Source organism: Diabrotica virgifera, chromosome 1 (assembly GCF_917563875.1).
Source record: "Diabrotica virgifera virgifera chromosome 1, PGI_DIABVI_V3a".
NCBI classification, from domain to species: domain Eukaryota; kingdom Metazoa; phylum Arthropoda; class Insecta; order Coleoptera; family Chrysomelidae; genus Diabrotica; species Diabrotica virgifera.
The window spans coordinates 164,799,051-164,823,179 of record NC_065443.1 but is presented as its reverse complement, the minus strand read 5'-3'; the positions used below and the strand labels follow the sequence as shown (position 1 = coordinate 164,823,179).

Below are 24,129 nucleotides of genomic sequence, written 5' to 3'. Positions count from 1 at the left end.
GAAATAAAATTAAAAAATAAACCATCTTATAATAATTACAATTCTTTTTCATTCACATATTACACACTTTTAATTATTTGACTGTATCCTAACTCAAATCCATTATTTACAAAAACTTGCATTTTTAAATAACAATATTTTCCTTTTACATATACAACCACCAATACAATATAGACTAGATTAAATTGCCTACCAATTTATTCATTTTGTACAATAACTTTCCAACTAATATTGATTTTTCTCTTTTCTCACCTTCATCTATTTTTATCTTTTTATCTTTATTGACAGCAGCTTACTTTCTTTCTATCAATTTGATCAATCTAATGTTATGGTATACAGTCAATATAAATAATCTTATATTCTAAATTAATTTTGTATATCACAATTTCTTTTCAATAACCAATAGATTTAAAATGTTAGACATTTTCAGATATTAAAATCTTTATCATTTGTTGTGGGTCATGACCTTTTGGTTAATTAACATTGAAAATCGACTACCTTTTTCTCTACTGTCAATGTCACTTCAAACAGTTCCTTAGACATTAGTGTCACTTTATAGTCAAAGTTGGCCTAAGATGGTTGATTGAGGTTTTGGTAGGGTTTCACCATGTTCCCATAGGCAATATCCTGTAACATCGGCGTTTAGCCTGTTTAATATTATTTTTAAATAATGTAAATTGAATTTTAAATTCAACCATTGTTTGGTTCTGGGGCTATTTAGCAAGTATGCACGTAAGTAATCTAACCACATTTTTAGCTTTTAAAAATTTCAACCATCTTTCAATTCTAATAGTGGGATTACTTATTTTATTGTAGATTCACTGATGATGGACCGATAGGTCTGAAAACGTTCTGAATTGGACATTTTTATTCAATCCATTGGGATTTTTAAGTTTTAATAAATATACCAATTTACATAGAAGTGGTTTTACTTCTTGTTAGAGTTTTTTAACTATATGGTATACAGCCAACCTAGGGAACCTCCCTTTTAGTCTTTAATTATTACTTCCTCAGTTTTTCTCTCAGAAAAATGTCCTATCTCGTGACTTCTTCTCATTATCTCAGTCTGCATATTTCTCGGTACAACTAACAGTTTTAATCCATTGACATACTTGTATAATATTTCGTGCTCTAAGTAAAAATCTTCATATGCTTCTGTCAGAAGTATTTGTTTTATCACCTTGATGTGCTAGTCTTTATCCTGGGCCACTTTAATTCTTTGTATTATATCATCTTCTTCTGCAACCGTTAAAACTTTTGGATATCGGCTACGAGTATCCACGTGAGACATCTGAGTACCTTTTCTATGATCGCAGCAAATTCTTGTCCGACCGTCCTTCTTATTTACCAATACTATTGCGCTGGCAAAATCCGAACAACTAGGTTTAATTATGCCTTCGTCTAACCATTCATTTATCTGCCTATCTACCTCTTCTTTTTCAGGAACGGATAATCGTCTGGGTCTTTCATAAATTGGTTCCTCGTTTTTTAAGACAATATTCATTTCAATTTCTGTCGTCTTCGTTTTCTTTGGTTCATAACTTTCCATTAACTGCCTAACAGTTTCTCTATGTTTTTCGTCTTCAATATGTGCTACTTTTACTTCATCTTCTTTATCTTTTTCGTCAAGCATAATGTGCATAATAAAGTTTTCGTCTGTCCTCTTGCACAATACTATCCCATCATCTCTTATACTAACAGATGCTTGTTGTAAAATATTATTTCCAATTATTGCTTGAAAATATGTCGCAGCTTCTGGGATAATATGAAATTTTAGATCAAACTCATCGTTAACGTCAGCTTGTGTCGAGCATGATCCTAATGTATTAACTTTCGCATTTTCTCCTAAGCCTTTCAACATTATGGTGTCGGGTGTTAAACAAATATCATTAAAGAATTTGTCATACACATCTTCTCTTATCGTACATATATCACTTCCGGTGTCAAATAAAGCTGTTATTGTGATCTGATTAATTGTAAGTTTAAGCGCTGTTTTTGGCTGAACCTCAATTACATTCAAAGCTGTGTTTTCTGTAGTAGCCTTCGTCGATTTTTTATTGGGACATTTACTTGAAACGTGGCCATATTTGTTGCAGCTAAAACACTTCGTTCCCTTGGACTTATCTGGGCAGTCCTTAAATCTGTGACCTCTATTTCCACAATTAAAACAAGTAATGTTGTTCTGTCTTTTCCTGTCATTCTTCTCTCTTTTTTCGTTTTTAACGATGTCCTCGTTTTTCTTAGATCCTTCTTTATTTTCTCTAAAGCCTTGAGCTTGTCCAGTAGTCTCCTTACCGTGTATCCTCTCATACAGTCTAATTTTCTCCTTAAAGTCTGCAAAATCTTTTGCTCCATATAACACTAGTTTATTGGATGATTCGTCTTGTATTCCATCAATTATGTATTCTATAACAACTTCTTGTTCTAAGTAAGCTCTATTAGCTATTTCCCTCATTTTAATCATGCATTCTTGTACAGTCTCATCAGATTTTTTTCGTCTCGTCATCAACATCTTATGTATCTGTGCACTATTTACATGTACTCCGAATTCTTCGATTAAACATCTCTTCAAATCAGGCCAACTTCTGATGCCTTTTTCTGACTGCACAAACAGTTTGGCAAGTCCATTTAAACATTTTTTTGCGTAGATTAATTTTTGTAAGTCGTTCCATCCTGTTATCTCAGCTACTTCTTCAAACTCGATAATCCACGTGCGAATAGGGTATTCATCTTATGCTGTCTTCCACATCTCTAAAACTTAATGCAAATGATTCCTGTCGTCTTGTACCAGTCGCTCCATTATTCGCGAATCTAATTTCAGCGTTATTGCTTGCGCTATAGCTTCATTTTCCAATTTCTTCATGTACGTGAATATCTTCGTCATATCGTCTGTCTTCGTATCTTCGTCTTTCTTCGTCATTACTTCGTTCATATCTACGTCTTTCATCACATATTTGTCGCCCTTTGTCATAATTTCGCCCTTCACGTCTTCGTCTATCCTCGTCGTTTCTTCTCTCACGTCTTCTTCTTTCTTCTTCTTCAAGTCTTTCATCGTCTTTTGCGCGTCTTTCATCGTCTTTTCGTCTTCCTTCTTCCAATCGTCGTTTCTCTTTTTCTCGTCTTTAATCATTTTCCGTCTTTCGTCTTCCAATCGTCGTTTTTCTTTTTCTCGTCTTTCATCATTTTTCCGTCTTTCGTCTTCCAATCGTCGTTTTTCTTCTTGCATTCGTCTTTTTTCGTCTTCCAGTTGTCTTTTTTCTGCCTTTCGTCTTTCGTCGTCTTCGTCTATATCTGATACGTCATCCTCCTCTTCGTCATCTTCAGTTTCGTCGTCGTTAATGAAGGTATTCAAAAAGGAACAAATGCGAACAACCACGTCATGCTTCTCATTTTTATAATTCAAATCAAGAATTTGGCATATCGCAATTAAATCAGGAAGATCAAATTTTTCACTTACATCGTTACATTTACTCAAAAATTGTTCCGAAGTGTCGTCGAGCCGAAAACCAGGAAAAGCACGCAAAGCTTTTCTAGTTTTTCGAGGTTCACCTTCAGTGGTAAAACAAATATAATGCAAAATTTTAACAACTCTCAACTTAGCGTGAGTAATATTATCGTTAATATTACGAATAGAACCTAAAGTTGCCCAACAATATCAAAAGAAATATTTATAACTACGTAAAAAACTAAAGCATGCAAAAATTAAACCTTTTCAAAATATGAAATAACCTTAGTAATGCATATTTGTGCTATAAAACCTACAAAAATTATCGTTTTCCTAATCTTAGAACGAAAATATATCTTCAACAAAAAATATACGAGAATGTTTTTATAATGGACACGAAATTAAATCAAGATCAATTAATCGTTCATTCATATAAAAAACTTTTTCTTAAAACGTGTTTTCAAAGTTCATCTGAATTTTCTGTTGCATCAGCACATCAACAAAAGGGAAATGTCATTGAAAACATAACGTTCAATCTTCTTATCGTCTTAGTCGCTTGGTAGAATGTTGCAAAAAAATCTCTTACCTTGCAAATCGTCTCTAATAGTTTAACTCGTTATTACCATTTCATAGGCTTGAGTTCGTCATTGTGTTTTCACTCAAAACATATCAGCACTCAAAACAATATCGGCACGGCAATATGCGGCTAAACGTCAGCGTCAGTCGATCTCACGTTCAATCCATATTCTTATTATATCTGTCTTCTATCTGCTATCCCGGACGAGTCCCCAAAATGTAGGCTTTTATCTTCTGTTGTCTAGGGTTGATTATTTGGCCACAGGTCGATTTTAGGATACAACAAAGACTTTATTGTTGAACTCGTAATTACAAGGATAATGTAACAACTAATGTAAACGGTAATTAACACTTAACATCTAAATACGGTTTATAGCAAGAATACGCAATCTTACTTCGTCGTTCGTCGTTATATAGATGAAAAAGGCCGTCTGCCCCCTATCATCAGCGTCTTAATGTCAACTCGACTTTTTTCTCTGACTCTCTGACTACTGTCACTTGGCCATGATATGCTGAACCTATAGATCTATCGCGTTTTTTTTATTATTAGGCAAATGCCACTTAACTGGCTTTCGGCTCGCGTTTATGATAAAATAAAATAACTTAACCGAATGTAATCCTACAATAATATGTATCCAAAATACGTAGGTATATAATTTAAGCATAATTAGGTCGATACAGAAGATGTTGTTTCTATAATCACAAACAAGGCGAAGGTTGATTGATGGAGTTCGTTTAGGTAACATCGCTAGTAAGTAACGACACTGACGTACCGTTTACTTTCAAAGTCCAAAATAAAGATTGATATAAAAGCCCGAAGAGGGGTAAAATAGGGGCATTAATATTTCATTATTAAGAGTACCATTATAATTATAGTTAGCATTTGTGCGAGATTTGTGTCTGAATGACTACCCCGCGAAACAACATCTTCCGAACCTTACGATTATGGATGTTGTAAACCATTAAATAAAAGTATAGTTTAGAGTCAGTGTTTTGCTAGTTCCAATAGTTGGCTCCCTTTCCCTCCCTTAAGGACCCAACACGACATAGCGACCCAAGCCCTTTGAACCTGGACAGCTGATATTTTCAACAAAAACTTTTCGTTTATAAATTCGCAAAAGTGTGTGTGTTATTGCGTTGCCGCTCCTGAAATATCTAGAGGCCAACTAGCGATGGATTCCTATGTAGTTTTGTCTTCTGAATCCAAATCTGAAAACGGCATTTCGCTATCTCTAACCATCTTCGAGATATTTGACGTCAAATTCGTCATTGTGACGTCACAAGCCTCCTTTAAATTGTCATTTTCTTCCGACATAGAAACGTCAACTCTACTTTGTTTTCGTTTGACGCAACTAAACGTCAACATAAAATTGAAATGTCAGATAAACAAATTTTATTTAAGTATTTATGTCAATGTAATGTTAAACTACAGTTCACTATTTTCAAGGAAAACTTATTTTTGTATTTATTTATTTTTATTAGATATCAAAGCTATATTATACGAGGTATGTCAAAAAATATGAAGTTCGATCAAGATTAAAGTATCTTTATTTTTCACAATATTGAAAAGTGTTATTATAAAAAGTTGTTTGGAGTTAAAAACTGTTCTAATATGCAATTATTACTTGTACATCCTTCTAAAGATAAAAAATATTTGAAAATTTTTCTCAAATTACGGATACCAATATCATTTTCATTCATAACTCTTTTATTATTAATTTTACGAAGAAAAGTTATTCTTCATAAAAAGATCTGCATGGTCTAAAATCTAAGATGCAATCATCATATACAGGGTGTAACAAAAATACAGGTCATAAATTAAATCACATATTCTGGGACCAAAAATAGTTCGATTGAACCTAACTTACCTTAGTACACATATGCACATTTTTTTTTTTTTTTTTTTTTATTAACATCCAAGTTTTTTTACAATCTGTTTTACAATGAAAACAATAAGTAAAATTGTTTGTCTTTACAATGGCAGAGAGATGTAAGGTCCAGTGACCAAAGCATCACGACACACACACATTACCTTGTTTACCGGTGAGATGCGCACATACACTGATACGCGAGCACGAAAACTAAAACTAAAACTGGCACAGAACACAATGGCTGGACGCTGTTGAAGGCGTAGCTTCCTCTGCTGTAGGCTCTGTCAGGATCGGTTAGGTAGGTCCAAGGGATCATATCGCTTCAATCTGTTTGCTTGTTGCTTGTTGAGAAGATTGTGTGCCAGGGTGTTTGGATGTACCCGCAACCTATTTTGATATTGTTCAGAAGATTTTTTGCACTCTTCGGAGACTGATAGTACCTGAAGATCTCTATGTATTGAGTCATTATGGATGTACCAAGGGGCATTAGCGATTGTTCTTAGAGTTTTGGATTGAAATCTTTGTATTTTCATAATATTAGATTTGCTAGCTGATCCCCAGAGCTGCGAACCATATGTCCAAATGGGTTTTATTATTGTTTTGTATATAAGCAGCTTGTTATCGATCGATAGGTGAGAGTTTTTTCCCAACATCCAGTAAAGTTTTCTGTATACAATTCCCAGTTGAAGTCTTTTCGTCCATATATGTTTGGTCCAAGTTAGTCGTTTGTCAAGGTGAATACCTAGATATTTTACGTCATCCTTTTGAGGTAAAGGATGTCCATCGAGATTAAGTTCTGGACATGTACCTCTTCTTAGAGTGAATGTAATGTGTGTGGATTTTGAGGGGTTTACTCTAATTCTCCAGAGTTTAAGCCATTCATTTGTTTTGTTCAGATGTAGTTGCAGTCTCTCTGATGCTATTATTGGATTACCATGAGAGGCCAGGAAAGCAGTATCATCTGCGAATGTTGCAAGTGTTAGGTCGTTGCTTGTTGGCAAGTCAGCCGTATATATTAGGTATAGGATCGGTCCGAGCACACTACCCTGAGGTACACCAGATAGGATGGGGTAGAGTTTTGTATAGGCTTCACTATATTTTACCAGATATCTCCTTTCTGTAAGGTATGATTGAAGCAGTTTGAAGTAAGTGTAAGGTAGGTTTTTCTTTAATTTGTACAGAAGTCCTGTATGCCACACCTTGTCAAAAGCTTGAGAGGCGTCTAAAAAGGCTGCAGTGCAGTATTGCTTGTTTTCGAGACTAGTTCTTATTGTTGTGTACAGTCTGTGAACTTGTTCTATTGTACTATGTTGATTACGAAATCCGAATTGATGGTCAGGTATGAGGCTCTTCTCTTCTAATATTGGTTTTATTTTTCTTAACAGAAGTTTTTCAAACACCTTAGAGATGACTGGGAGCAGACTTATCGGTCGGTATGAGTTGACATCTTTTGGATCTTTTCCAGGTTTTTGAATTAGTATAATCTGTGCCACTTTCCATTGCAACGGGAAGTAGTGCAGACTTAACATAGCATTAAAGATCATAGTGATTATTCTGTAACAATCATCGGTTAGTTCCTGAAGGACCTTACCCGTTATGAGGTCGAATCCTGGTGCCTTATTAGGTGGTATCTCATTATTTATTATCTGTTTTACTTCTTTAATATTAAACTTGGAGATTGGCAGTTCCATTTGATATGGAGCCTCGAGAAAAGAATGAAATGGTTCTTCTTGTTCTAATGGTACTACTCTAGTAAAGGGACTAAATACTGTCGAAAGATGTTCTGCGAATGTCTCGGATTTCTCTGTGTCTGTTCTTGCCCATTTACCTTTGGCATTTTTTAAAGGAGGTATGGCGTCTTTTGGTCCTTTTACTTTTCTCGTCGCCTTCCATAGCGAATAGTTAGTGTCTTTGAATGGAGTCAGATTTTCTAAGTAAGTTTGAATCCCCCTGTTTTTTTCTTCTTTTAATAGATTTTTAAGTCTTCTGGTAATTCTGTTTAGATTTTCTTTGTCAATAGGTGCATGTGTGTTTTGCCATTTTGTCCTAAGTTTCCTTTTTTCTTCAATCATGTTTTTTGCACTCAGAGAACAATTTATGGTTTCCTTCCATAATGTTTGTTCAGGTGTAGCACTCCATCCCGCCTTTTGTATGGAGGTAGTAAGTTGTTGTACTGCATTTTCAATTTGTATTTCTGTTTTAAGTGGCAAATTCGTTGATATTTGTTCTGTTAATGCACTTCGGAATATGTTCCAATTTGTTTGGTTATTGGTTAGGACTGGAGGCTTATTTCTGAGTATGACTTTGGAGTCTAGGTCAATTAGAATGGGAGAATGATCTGACGAGAGGTCCCAGCATGATTGTATTGCTAAGTAGTTAAGAGAGATACCTTTAATCACACAGAAGTCTAAGAGATCTGGTGTTTTATTTGGATCTGTAGGCCAATAAGTTGGTTCTCCTGTAGATATATGTTGTAGATTGTTTCCTATTAGCGACTTCAGCAGTTTTCTACCCCTTGTTGTGATTATTCTAGAGCCCCAGTGATGATGTTTACAGTTAAAGTCTCCTCCTGCTATGAATTTGTGTCCAAGTGAACTAAAATAGGTATTAAAGTTATTTTCGTTGATGGATTGGCCAGGAGGACAGTAGACAGCAGATAAGGTAAGGTTGCCTAACCAGTCATCAATGACAATGCTAGTTGACTGCAGGTACTTTTCACTGAACTTATTTAACTCATGGTGTTTTATATTAGATTTGATAATGATAGCTGTGCCACCGTGTGCTTTGTCATTTGGATGTTTTGTGTAGTGAACAGTGTATTTTGGAATTTTTATATAATTTTTGTCTGTTAGATGGGCTTCTGATATGAGCATAACATCAATTTTCTTCTCGTCGAGAAAAATTTTTATTTCTTGGATATGATTCGTTAGCCCATTTGAGTTCCAGACGGCTATTTTAAGTGCGTTTTGCATTAGTGCATTTTGGAGATCATAGTGGTAAGGAGATTAAGCATAGTATCCATTCTCTCCATTAATTTTGCCATCATGTTTTCCAGGTTGGCAATTGTCGTTAAATGGTTTGAGCCAACATTACTTTGTTGGTTTGTGATTTCAGCTGTTTGACTATTTCCTGACGTTTTTTGAGCGTAAGAAACACCAGGGGTTACTGTTTGGCTGTTAATTGTATTGATGTCTGTTCTATGGGTCTCTTGTTTCTGTCTTAGTTGGGGGAACTTTTCTTTTTGTATTTGTTTGTATACGCTGCAGCCCTTATAGTTGGCCGGATGGTTTCCCATACAGAGTACACATTGTACGTTATTGCTGCGTTCCTTACGTGGGCAGTCTAGAGTATGATGATTACTTGCACACTTTACGCATCTTGGAGGCATATAACAGAATTTTTGTGTGTGGCCATAACGTTGACATTTGGTACATTGGGGAACCTGACGCTTGGGATGTGGTGGTTCGAAGGACACAATCATATTCTGAAGTGCTCTCACTTCATAAATGTCTTTATTATTTGGCTTAGCTTTTAGTTCTATATAAAAAAGCGGAAGCGCCGTTTTGGATCCATTCTTATATATATTAGCTATGTTGGTTACTTCGTGTCCCATTTGTGCTAACTCATCTTTTAAAGCATCTTTATCTGCTGTTTGATGCATATTACGAAGTACAACTCGGAATGTTCTTTCTTCCTTTGTTTGGTAGGTGTAATAGTGGGTTTTTTTCTCATTTAGTGCTTTGGCTATGTTTCGGTAATGTTCAGAGGTTGTGGGCTGGATCTTTACTTGGTTGTTATAAAGGCATTTGATGGTGTATCCCAGTGGGGATATTGTTTCTAACAAGTCTCTAAGAGGTTTTATATCACCTACATCTGAAACAAATATGGGTGGGGGCTGAATACTATTTTTAACTTCATCAGTTTCGGTTAGGTTGGTCTCATCAGGTATTTCATCTAAGCTAGCAAATCTATTAGACGTTGGTGTGGGTGCTTTGAGCCAGTAATCGCTCATTATTGTTTGTCTTAGTTGTTTATCAGCTTCAGGGCTGTCCTTTCTTGCTCTTTTGCGCGCTTGAACAGTGTCCCATCCTTGGTCCTGATTTTCTTGGCTATCGTGTAGATTACTGATGTGTATTTGTGACGGTTGATAAGAATAAGAAGAAGAAGAAGCATAATTAGAAAGAAAAGAGTTACCTGGTTGTTCTTGTTGATTGTTAGTAGAATCAGTCTCTTGGTGCACTATAATGCTTGAGTAATTTTCATTGCTTTGCTGCTCACTAGACGAGGCTGTGGTTGAATCTCTCGATGGTTGTTCCATGGTATTTGTTTGCAAGTTAGCGGTGTATTCTTCTGAAGTTGATCTTCTCGTCGGAGATCTGCTCACTTTATTTGAATTTAGAAACGGATTGTCTTTGTCTATGATTTCTACATTTTCGCTCATCCTGTATCAAAATTAAATGTTTTATACATCACGAACAATTATTTTATGGGACGCCTATGACTTTATTTGCCGGTATTTCTGCGTATAGAAAATAGAAATAGTACTTGTTTTATTTTATTTGCGTTTTTAAAACACTGGTAATTAATATTACTAATTAACGATAAAGTTTGGAACAAAAACTGGTTACTAGATATTTTTGTACTAAAAATAAATTTATGCGACCGTCTCTAGCAAAGGTTGGATCGAGACTTCACATATGCACATAAACAAAGTTACAGCCGTTTGAAGTTACAAAATGAAAATCGATTTTTTCGAATATGTCGAAAACTGTTGGAGATTTTCTATTGAAAATGTATATGTGGCGTTCTTATGGCAGGAACATCTTAAAGAAAAATTATAGTGAAATTTGTGCACCCCATAAAAATTGTAAGGTGATTTTGTTCCCTTAACCCCCCCCCCCCAACTTTTGTGTACGTCTCAATTAAATTATTATTGTGGTACCATTAGTTAAATTCAATATTATTAAAACTTTTTTGCCTCCTAGTATTTTTTCGATAAGGCAGTTTTTATCGAGTTAAGGCTTATTTTTCAATATGTTTACATAAAAATTTTTATGAGGGTTTTATTATTTTAAACCCCCCAAATGTTTGTGTACGTTCCAATTAAAATATTACTGCGGTACCATTAGTTAAACACAGTGTTTTTAAAACTTTTTTGCCTCTTTGTATTTTTTCGAAAAAGCACCTTTTATCGAGATGTGACGTTTCTTTCAATATGGTTCAAAATATCCCTAAAAATGTAAATCATAAATAAATGTTCATATTATTACCAAGCCTCCATAATCGTACTTAACCATATAGGTACAAGTATGTGGTGGATTTGACAAATATTCGAAATATCTCGATAAAAACTGACTTTTAGAAAAAGTACTAAGAGGCGAAAAAGTTTTAAAAATATTGTATTTAACTAATATAATAATTTAACTGGAACGTACACAAAAGTTTGGGGGGGTTTAAAGGAACAAAACCCCCATAAAATTTTTATGGGGTGTCCAAATTTCACTATAAGTTTTTCTTAAGATGCTACTGCCATACTGCCATACTGCCGAAAAAATCTATTTTCATTTTGTAACTTAAAAGGGCTGTAACTTTTTTTATGTGCACATTTGCACTAAGGTAAGTTAGGTTCAATCGAATTATTTTTGGTCCCAAAATATGTGATTAAATTTATGACCTGTATTTTTATTACACCCTGTATATTAAATAGTCCAGGGTAATACGGTTTTTTCCATGACACTTGAACAGCCAGGGTACTGAAGCGTTTTTTCGACAGGTAATACCTATAAGAGCAAATTGTAACTATTTCCTGCGTAGGATCTGGCGGCCATTTTTATTTATAAACAATTAAGTGTCAAAAATGGCATTTTTCACTTTTTTTTCAAATCATTGGAAAACAGGAAAACTTATGGTTTTTTTAGTACAAATATCTTCGAGATTATGGAAAAAGCTTTAAAATGACGTTTTACAACGTTTGATATACTCCTTTAATGTTAATACAATTGCGAAAAAAGGTCGGAATTGCAAAAAAATTATTTTTGCAATAACTGTTGTAAAAATTAGTGTACAGCTTTGAAATTTTTGTCAAATAAAGGTTCTTTGGTGCTTAATATGTGATAAAAATTCAAAGCGATTCATTCAATTGTTTAAATTTTCTTCAAATTGTTTATCCCAGAGTTTTGCAATAACATAAGTCAGAAGAAAATAACGTTAGAACCATTGCACAGGTGTCAAATGAAAGAGCATGAGCTATATTTTAAACTTAGTTTAAAAAAGTGAATAATAAATGCATTTAATAGTAATAAATAATTATGCAAAAGTATAGTAAATCTTTCCTTATAATCTTTTTATTTTGTTATATAAGAAATTATACATATTTATTACAATTTTTTATCAATTATGATATAGATAACATTTCTTGGTAGTTTTCACTTAAATCAGGGTAAAATTTTTTTTTTACTTTTGCGTAATTATTTATTACTAATAAATGCATTTTTTATTCACTTTTTTAAACTATGTTGAAAATGTAGCTCATGCTCTTTCATTTGACACCTGTGGAATAATTCTAAGGTCATTTTTTTCTGACTTATGTTATTGCAAAAAAATGCTCTCTGGGAAAAACAATTTAAATAAAATTTAAACAATTGAATGAATCGCTTTGAAATATTTATCACATATTAAGCACCAAAGTACCCTCATTTGACAAAAATTTCAAAGCTGTACACTAATTTTTACAACAGTTATTGAGAAAATATTTTTTTTGCAATTCTGACCTTTTTTCGCAATTATGTTAACAATAAATGAGTATATCAAACGTTGTAATACGTCATTTTAAAGCTTTTTCCATAGTCTCGAAGATATTTTTACTAAAAAAATCATAAGCTTCACTGTTTTCCGTTGATTTGAAAAAAAGGGGAGAATGCCATTTTTTGACAGTTAATTGTTTATAAATAAAAATGGCCGCCATATCCTACTCAGGAAATAGTTATAATTTGTTCCTACAGGTATTACCTGTCGAAAAAACGCTTCAGTACCCTGGCTGCTGAAATGTCACGAACAGCGTATATTTTTGTCTTATTACCCTGGCCTAAAATTTTATCAATTTTATTCGAGGTATGTCAAAAAATATGAATTTCGTTCGAGAGTAGAGTACCTTTATAGTTCACAATATTTAAATTAGGATATAATTGCATATTAAAACATAGCATTTAATACTAAACAACTTTTCATAACAGAAATTTTCCATATTATGAATTTAAATACGTAAATAAACAAAGTTTTCGTTATGATAATGCTCGCATTTTCAGCTTGTTTTATTTTTGTTTGATTTTATCGTTAAACAAACGAGCTATATAATATGTATTTGACACCAAATGGGAGGACGGAAAAATGAAGAGCAAAGGTTTTCCATTGCTTTCATTTTTTCCCCGATGGGAGGTGTACAGTAAGAAAAAACCCTAATATAATATGTATCCAAAATATGCATATAATTTAAGCATAATTAGGTCAATACAGAAGATGTTGTTTCTATAATCACAAACAAAGAGAAGGTTGATTGATGGAGTTTGTTTAGGTAACCTCGCTGGTAAGTAACGATACTCACGTACCGTTTACTTTCAAAGTCCAAAATAAAGATTGATATAAAAGCCCGAAGAGGTGTAAAATAGAGGCATTAATATTTCATTATTAAGAGTACCATTATAGTTAGCATGTGTGAGAGATGGGTGTCTAAATGACTACCCCGCGAAACAACATCTTCCTAACCTTACGATTATGGATGTTGTCAACCTTTAAATAAAAGTATAGTTTTGAGTCAGTGTTTCCCTAGTTCCAATAGTTGGCTCCCTTTCCGTCCCTTAAGGATCCAACACGACAGAGATGCACCGTTGGATGGCCGCAATGGTGCATCTCTTTCGCACTCACCATTGACGGCCGCCTAATACGCACTTAGCGCTCATTGTTCTTCTTCTTCTTCTTCTTTTTGTAAAGACATGACTCTGTCTGTTTTTTCAATGTGCCTCTAGTAAGTTGTCGTTCCATCGTTTTCGTGGTCTTCCCACTGATCGTCTTCCTATTGGGGAACCGTCTCTCGCTGTCCTGACTACCCTATTTGTTGTCATTCGGCTTATCAGACAAGTACATATATGCTTCCTAATGTAAACAATATGCCATTACATCCCACTCATATTCAACCTATGATGTATCAACAGCAATACAACCATATGATGCATCCTGTGCAAACATATTACATGGGATTATCAAATCAAATCCAAAACCAGCCAATTCAAATAGCTGAAACTCTTCACCCACAACATGATTCAAACAGTAATGCACAAAATCAATGGAAATCAGGGGAACTAAACTCCGAATACTACAGTGACTCGGACATAAAGGGAGACGTAGATACACAATCAATCATCAGCGCAGATTCAGTAGTAGATAGACCAAACGACTTCCAAGAAGTAAGAAGCAAAAAGAGAAAGATATTACCAAATAGCCCAAAAGAAACAGGAAAACGCCCAAATCATGAAATCAAAACCCAAAACCGTTTTGAAAAGCTAACATCTATAACGTTTACAGAAAAAAACGAAACTAGTAATGATATTACCTCTCAAGAAAACAAGGAGAAAGCACCACCATTTAGTCTCCACTACGTTGAAAAAATACCTCCATTAATCAAAATATTAAATAATACAATAGCGCAAAAGACTACTCTTACGAAGTACTTAAAGGAAATAAAATAAAATTGCAGGTAAAGTCGTTGAAAACTACAAAAAAGTCAAAAAAGTACTGGATGACAATAAAGTAATACGACACACATATACATTAGAAGAAAACAAGAAATTCAGAGTGGTACTACGTAACCTGTACCATACCACTGATCATAATGAAATAAAAACTGCATTACAGGAAAAAGGACACACGGTGCACAGTATAGACAGCGGATACTTAAAAAACCAGCAAGGTTCCCCAAAAAATCTTTTCTTCATTGATCTTGAAAAGAAGGAAAATAATAATGAGATGTTTAATATCACCTTACTGCTAAATGCAGTAATAAAATTCGAGGAACCCAAGAAAAAATCCAAACTGGTACAATGCATGAGATGTTGCTGCTATGGACACACTAAAAGCAACTGCACACGTCCAATGAGATGCTACAAATGCGCTGGAAAGCACGACTACAAAACATGTGAAACGAAAAAAGAGGATGGTAGAGATCCAAAATGCACATTATGCAGTGGAAACCATCCTGCCACTGCAAAAATCTGCAAAGTGTACCAAGAAATAATCAAAAGACGTTTCCCAAATGAAAACATAGTACCAGTACCATTACAAACACAACGACAACAACAACAACAAAAGAAGCAGCTTATGCCTGTAACCCAATCACACCAAACGATCCCGCAACAAAAAAATCCACAGATCCCACAACAACCTACTCCACAAAATGTACAAACTGCACCAACACCCCAACAACAATACAGGCCAACATATGCGCAAGTTGCCAGTGACAATAATATATTATCCATTCTTCAAAATACAAATTACAAACCAACAACAAATAATGAACCAAATGGCAGCAGAAATAAAATCACTTAGAGAACAACTCACACAACTAACAAATCTCTTAATTAGAAATGGCCCAACTGTATAAAATTGCCCTTTGGAATGCAAACAGCCTTGCCAAACACAAACAAGGAGTAGAAGTATTTCTTGCTCCAACGACATTGACATTCTTCTAATATCAGAATCCCACTTTAACAGTAGTTCTTACTTTAATATTAAAAATTATTTAATGTACCACACAACACATCCAGAAGCTGACAGGATAGCCAGAGTAGGAACGGCAGTGCTCATTAGACACCAAATTAAACACTATGAGTTACCTAAATTCAGTAAATACTTTCTACAGGCAACCAGTATCGTAATTGAAGATTGGCTAGGTCCATTAACAGTATCAGCGGCATACTTCCCACCAAATTACCCACCAAATAAACAAGAGATGGAAGAATATTTCTTGTCTTTAGGTCACAGGTTCCTAGCAGGAGGTGATTACAATGCGAAAAACATAGCATGGGGCTCAAGACTAACAGCGCCAGGTAGAGATAGAGTACTATATAACATCATCCAAGAACTGCAATTGAGTTACCTATCCACAAATACTCCAACGTACTGGCCTAAGGATCCAGCTAAAATACCAGACCTACTTGATTTCTTCATAGTTAAAGGCATAGGAGCTGGTTACCTAAATGGAGAATCAAATCTAGACCTTAATTCTGATCACCCACCAATAATAGCACAAGTTAGTGCCACAATTATAGAAAAAGAACTTCCTGTAATGCTGTTCAACAAGAATACCAATTGGGAACAATATAGAAACCAAATTAATGCAGAAATTGACTTAAAAATATCATTAAAAACAAAAACAAAAATTGAAACTGCAGTAAATCAATTAACAAACATCATCCACACTGCTGAGAAAAATGCAACACCAGAAATATCAAATCACAAAAAAAAACAACACTGCACAGTAATAATAAAAAAGAAAATAGCTGAAAAAAGAAAACTCCGAAGGATTTGGCAGCGCAATAGATACCCGACAAACAGGATAAATTATGACAAAGCTTCTAGAGAATTGAAAGAGCTTATTAACAATATAAAGAATGCATCATTTAACGAATACTTAGAAAATCTGACAAGTACAGAAGATACAGACTATTCGTTATGGAAAGCGGTTAAGAACTTAAAAAGACAAAATGAACAAATTCCTCCGATTCGTAAAAGAGACCGAACATGGGCACGCACTGACGAGGAAAAAGCAAATACCTTCCGAGAATATCTGGAGGAAGTCTTTCAACCTCTTCCATCGCAAAATACGCCTGAAATAGAAGCTAAAATCAAAGAAACTCTTGAAGCTCCATATCAAATGTCCCAAATTCCAAAACTCTTCAAACTCAAAGAGGTACATGAGACAATCAGAAGAAACTTAAATCCAGATAACGCTCCAGGGTTTGATCTGATCAAAGGCCGTCTTATTAAAGAACTCCCAAGAAAAGGGATTGTGCTAGTAACAACAATATTCAACGCGGTGCTACGATTAGGACACTTCCCTGCCCAATGGAAAGTTGCCGAGCTTATACTTATTCCAAAACCTGGAAAACCAATAAATGAAGTAACATCATACAGACCAATCAGCCTGCTGCCAGTCCTTGGTAAACTCCTAGAAAAGCTACTCATAACCCGACTTACTCCCATAATAGAAGAAAACCACCTGATTCCTGAACACCAATTCGGATTCAGAAAGGATCATAGCACAATTGAACAGATCCACAGAGTAGTGGGCGAAATAAATGAAGCATTTGAGCAAAAAAGTTACTGCACGACTGCTTTCTTAGATGTGAGTCAAGCTTTTGATAAGGTTTGGCATAATGGACTACTATTTAAATTTAAAAAATCACTCCCCCACACACTGTACATTATTATGGAATCCTACCTAAAAGAAAGGTATTTTACTGTAAGGTATGGACAGACAACATCAGAAATCACATTGATAAAAGCAGGGGTACCACAGGGCAGTGTTCTTGGTCCACTTCTCTATCTTATGTACACAGCTGCTCTTCCAGTAAGCAACCAAAAAATCACAGCTTCCTTTTCAGGTGATAAAGCGATAATGGTCAAACACAAAGACCCAGTCATAGCCGCAAGAATTCTCCAACAACATCTAGTGAAATTACAGGACTGGACAAGAAACTGGAGAATCAAAGTCAATGAAGTAAAATCAGTGCAGGTTACATTTACCAAATGCAGAGGTACAGTGCCACCTGTTACACTAAATGGACAAGATCTGCCTCAATCTGACAGCGTTAAGTATTTAGGGATGCACTTGGATAAAGGACTGACCTGGAGAAAGCACATTTTTAACAAACGAAAACAACTTGGCTTAAAACTCAGCAAATACTACTGGCTATTAGGAAGACAGTCAAAGCTTAGTTTAAAAAACAAAATATTGGTGTATAAAGTAGACTTAAACCCAATATGGACATATGGTGTACAACTATGGGGTACGACTGCAAACTCAAACATAGAGATATTGGAACGCTTTCAGTCGAAGGTACTACGGACCATAACAAATGCACCTTGGTTTATACCTAACAGAGAAATCAGAGACGATCTTCAAGTAGCCACAGTAAAGGAGACAGTGAGTGAATACAGCAGCCGCTATTTGGTAAAATTAGAAAACCACCCTAATAATCTTGCACTAAACCTGCTGGATAATAGTGAGCAGACTCGGAGACTGAGGAGGCACAAACCACTGGAGCTACCACATAGGTTCTAAGCAGCAGTGAAGTGAAGTGTCGTGCAGTGCAGTGCAGTGAACTACTTACCCTTTCAGGGCACAGTTCAATAATTTAAGAGGCTAGTGGAGTCTTTGTTATCATTGGATAACAAATCCAAATTTATACTTACACCCCTTTGAACAAACAACTAACATGCTTATAATTTTTTTGTTTATTGATTGCATGTAGTGAATATCCTATAATAAAAAAAAAATCGGCTTATGTGGTCATTCCATTCTATTCTTCTGTTTCTAACCCAGTTATTAATGTTATCCACCTTGCATCTCCGTCGTATATCTGTACTTCTAGCTCTGTCCCATAGATAGAGTCTTACCATCGATTTTTCGAAGGGTTTTCATTTCCGCTGTTTCGAGCAATCTTTTTGTCCTCTCTGTGTAGGGTCGTGTGTCTGCCGCGTATCTCATTATTGGTCTGATGACTGTTTTGTAAATTTTGCCTTTCATTTCTTTTCCGATATTTTTATTTCTCCATATTGTGTCATTCAGGCAACCTGCTGCTCTGTTTGCTATTTTCACTTGATCTTCCACTTCTTTTTCGAGCCTTCCGTAGCTAGATAGTGTGATGCCTAGATATTTAAACTCCATCACTTGTTCTAGTATCTGACCTTCCAGCTCCAATTTACAACTTATTGGATCTGCTATTATAACCATGCATTTTGTCTTTTTTTGAGGAAATTAACATGTTAAATTTTCTGGCTATTATGTTGAATTGGTGCAGCATACGTTGTAAATCATCTTCACTTTGAGAGATTAGTATTGCATCGTCCGCACAGCAGATTATTTTAAGTTGTTTTTCCCCCATTTGGTACCCTTTTTTAGTTCTTACTTTTTTATTATTTCGTCCATAATCAGGTTGAACAATAAAGGACTCAAGGAATCCCCCTGTCTTATCCCATTGCCGGCTTCAATTAGGTCAGTTAGTTCATCTTCCACTTTTACTTTTATTGTGTTGTTCTGGTAGATGTTTTCTATCGTTTTAATTATTCCTAGTAGACGTAGCTCTCTCGAGTATAACAAGTGGATAACGTCCTTTAATGTGACCCTGTCAAATTCTTTCTTAAGGTCCAGAAACATAAATATGCCGGTTTGTTGTATTCCAACGATTTCTCTTGAACTTGCCTCATTATAAATATAGCGTCAGTGCCTGACCTTCCCGACCTAAAACCTTGTTGTTCTTCTGCTAATGTTATAATTTCATTCAATTTGTTTGTTATCACTTTTGTTGTTAAATTTAATGTTTAGTAAGTTAATCCCTCTGTAATTTTCCGGATCTGATTTGTCTCCTTTTTTGAAGAGAGTTATTAGGATGCTTGATCTCCATTCTTGTGGTATTCTGTTTTGTTCTATTATTTTTTGTATTAGTTTTAATAGTTGTTTAGTTAGATCTTATCCTCCGTACTTTAGGAGTTCGTTCGATATTCTGTCCTCTCCTAGAGATTTTCTATTTTTTAATTTTCTTAATGCTTCCTTTACCGCTCCCTCCTCGATGTTTATTGCTTCGTTTGTCGTAACTTCAGGTGTTAGTGGTTCATTATCGTCGCCTTTAGCAAATAGAGATCGGAAGTAGTCCGCCCATGTTTCCTTCTGAATGTGTTTCGCTTTTATTAATTCATTCATCTCCTTTCTTTGCCCTCTGATCATTATCCATACTTCTTTTTGTGTTCCGTAAAAGTCGTGTTCCATCTGTTTTGAGAAACTCTGCCAGTGCTCCTTTTTTATTTGTCTCACTAAAGTATTCGTTTCGTTTCTGATTCGTTTGTAGTGGTTGTAAGCCTGTTGTGTTTGTTTTGTTCTGTATTGTAAAAAGGCTTTCTTCTTTTCTTCGCATTTTATCTTAACTTCCTCTCTAAACCACGGGGTTTTCTTCTTTTATATGTGAGTATTCGTTACTTTTCTCTCTCCAAGTGATTCTATTGCAGCGTCGATTATGTTATTTTTGAGTTTTTGCCAGCTTTCACCGAAGTTATCGTTTTCTAATATTCCATTCTCAGCAATCGTCTCTGATATTTTTTTCTTGTATAAGTATTCCGTGGATTCCGTATGTAGTCCTTCGACTTTGATTTTTGTGTTGTGTTGGTGCTGCCCTCTTAAGTGTGAAATATTTCATAATGATTCCTATTTTACATAATACTAGGCTATGGTCGCTACCTACATCTGCTGAGTTGAGGCATCTTATGTCGATTATTTTTGATGGATGTATATCTCTGTTGGTTACAACATAATCTATCACAAATCTGCTCATTGTTAGCGTGTCGATTTCTCATACCTGCGGTAATCTATGGTTCAGTTGAACCAGGTTCACCGGTGATCTTCGATTTTGTTTGGAATGCATTTCTCATTGCACGTTCATGTCAGTGCTCGTTCTACAGCTTTCGAGAAATGCCAATAGATGGCAAAAGGTAAAAAACTGTAGCCATTTTGAACTACCTTTTTTATGCTGTTTTTGAATAAAGTTAAATTTAAGTATTTATAGTCAAATAGTCATTTTAATAATTATAAGTAAATATTATAAAAACAAAAATAATGTTATCGTTTATCGTTAGGCTTAATATAATAAAATAGGATATATTTATATTATGACAGCGTTTCGTGCATAGAGAAATAACAAGGAGAGTGCTTGGATGCATACATTTGATTGTCACACTAGACGCTAGCGACTCGATGAACTACTTACTGAACTACACGGCGAAAAGCAGGCGTGGCGGGTTATTTAAAATTGTTCTAGATTTCACTTAGCTATGAAGATCTATTTACAAAAACAAAATAACTGTATTTTTAAGTTTTCTTTAATGTTTTAGTGTAAAAACCTAATTTCTATGAAATAATTTGGAAATTGTAGTATCATTTACGCATTATTGTATTTATAATGTCATAAATAATACCTATTAAAATTTTAAATTTTTTCATAGAAATTGTATTTTTTCACAAAAAAGTTACAGAAAAATATTAAAAATACAGTTATATTGGTTTTGTAAATAGGTCTTCGTAAAACATGGGAATAAACACTGGGAAAAAACTACACACCTTTTATTTTTATTAATCTTCACGAAGACCTCTTTATTTATCTTATATTTTACAAAAGGCAGATATTACTATTTTGATTAGTAGCCTAAAAATATCTAAAGAAAAATATTATACAATAAACAGAGAACTTTACTAAAACTAAAATAAAAGCCTTTAAAATATCAACTCTTACAGTAAATCAGTTATTTCATATTTCTCTCAGAACTTTTCAGAAAAATAGAAAATAATATAAACACTGGGAAAAAAACTATGTACATACATTTTATTTTTATTAATCCTCACGGGCAGGGCCTAGCACCGTGAAGCACCTGCCTCGGGACCGTATTTGAATGGGGCCCGGAAAGATCACTAAACTTTAATTTATTACAATAACAAAACAAATTTTCAAAATTCTTTCATTTTACGAATAAATGATAACCATAAGAGTTATAATTAAGTGGATAAGCGCAAACTTTCGGTTCAATGCTCTTTAAATGCATTCATATTTTCGAATCCTCAAAAAACTAATAAATATCTTTAAAACATTTAGACGCAGAATGAAAGATTATATTATTACCGAGGGCCGAATGTCCCTTAGAATAAATATAAAGTTTCTTTTGAATAAGATATGTATTTAAAATTAAAAATCACACTCAATTTTCTCTTTTTTTTTCACCCTGTAACTTATTAAAATAAACATTGTCGAAATTTCAGGGACTTTCGGCCCTCGGTAGTAACGTAATCTTTCATTCTGCGTTTAAATTTTTCAAAAATACTTATTAGTTTTCCCAGGCTTCGAAAAAGACGAATACTTTTAAATAGCATTGAAGCCGAAAGTTTGCGCCTATCCCCTTAAACAATGTTTAATTTTTTAAATACAAATTTTATTTATTGTTAATAAAAATTTTATTTTCTTGTCCAACTATTAAATAATTAATACATTTAAAAAAGATATTATTAAAATATATTTAGGGGCCCCAAAATTGTGTAGTGCCTCGGGCCTGATTTGAAGTAAAATAGCTTCTGCTCACGGGGACCCCCGCTTACCGCATGCGTGTATGGAGTGCTGATAAAACAAAATAAGAAAATCTATGCAGTAAAATTGTTTTGAAATAATGATTTAAAACACAGATCAACACAAAATACATGCATGTCCCCACTCTTCTTTATTTACCTTATATGTATTTTACAAAATGCAGATACATATTACAAATTTGATTAGTAGCCTAAAAATATCTAAAGAAAAAAATTATATAATACACAGAGAACTTTACTAAAGCTGAAATAAAAACCTTTAAAATATCAACTTACAATAAATAAGTAAAATATTTTTAGGTGATAAACAAATCGAACAAACCTGCAATTTAAATAAATGTTTATAAGAAAAATCAAAATGTTTGCCATTAAAAATTGTTTAACTTTAGACTATAGTCTCCAGTACAAGGACCTAAAATTTCATTGATACATTTAAGTTTTAAACTTTGTGTTTGTATTCCCTGCGACATGTCAAACAAACTTTTCCTCTGGGATATCTTTCAGAGTTGCTATGTTTTTGAACGCTTAGTTCTCAAAGATGTCACTTTTACGTTATCATGTCGCTCAATACAAGTTTGGTTTATATAAATACAATTATGGTCACAGAGGAAAAGTTTATTGTACGTACATGTCGCAAGGAATGCATACACAAAGCTTGAAACATATATCTGGACCTCAGATTTAAACTATATGATAGACAATATATCTATATTTGAATGTATATAATCAATTTCTATAATCCAACTAGTAAAACAAGTGGATTAAAAAACTTGTTCAAAAAAACACCATGTCGACATAGTGTAGTTTACCTCCGAGGCCCAGATATGAGCCGTTGCTGATAGTAAGGGGGAACTCAACATTGGGCCAAAAAAATTTTTTTGATACCATTTTAAATTAAATTTCCTACCTCATTTGAAGTTTCGCCTTCAAAATATACCTTCAAAACTTCTTTTTGTTGAGTTCGCCCTTACTACCTGCATTTTTAAACCCAAATTTCTTGAAACGCTTTTGTTGAGTTCGCCTTTACTGTCCCCAATGCCTCATATATCAGTGAGATTTTAGGTCCTTGTACTGGGGACTACTATACTATGTGAGTTATACAGTGATGAACGTGCTAATAACAGGCAAAATAACGCAAAAGATGGAAAACACATTTAAGTCATGAGATAAAAAGAAATGAAACTAGGAGGTGTGAGATTTAGGGATAAAAACTATAAATTTACATTCTACTTATTGGAGGAACTATTTCTTTGCTACTAAAAATGTGTACATTTGAAACAGAGATTTCATCAGAAGAATGTGCAGGTATAGGCAAAAGTTGATCGTGAATTATTTTGGAGGGCACTGCATTATTCAATAGTTTTGTTTTTAAACTGCTTGTAATTTGTGTTTCCTCAAAATGATCTTCACATAAATAACACCTAGTTTCAGTAAATTCAATACCAATAATTTCAAACCAGTCATGACGTCTTTTTAAATCTTTATCTGGAAATCTAAAAAACTTTTTATTTGTATACTCTGGGTCTGTGACAGGATGAAAATATTTGTTATTACAATAGGGCGCTAAATATCCGTGAACATATTTACCGGGTTTGGATTTAGAATTTGACATTGCAAAATGATCAACTAATATTACCTACATACAATATAACCACTATAAATTGTAACTAAACAGAACCTTTATTGATATTTAACCTACCTACTTACAAAACACTATCTTTTGTCACAATACTAGTTTTTTTATTTGTATTTACACTATAAAATGATAAACTAATTTTACAGTTGAGTCCATTGGCAGAAAGTGGTTATGACAATCTGTGTGAATGAGGTGAACTTTGTATGTA

The 24,129-nt window shown here is 34.1% G+C and overlaps 1 protein-coding gene across 1 annotated transcript; it reads right to left on the bottom strand.

Annotated features, from left to right (window-relative positions):
- Nucleotides 1-2,758: 2,758 nt before the first annotated feature.
- On the bottom strand, nucleotides 2,759-6,208 carry LOC126891943 (uncharacterized). Its single transcript, XM_050661292.1, has 2 exons — nucleotides 6,082-6,208; nucleotides 2,759-3,636 (listed from the first exon to the last, which is right to left on the bottom strand). Exons 1-2 carry the CDS (start codon nucleotides 6,206-6,208, stop codon nucleotides 2,759-2,761), a joined length of 1,005 nt encoding a protein of 334 aa, XP_050517249.1.
- Between the last annotated feature and the right edge of the window lie 17,921 nt (nucleotides 6,209-24,129).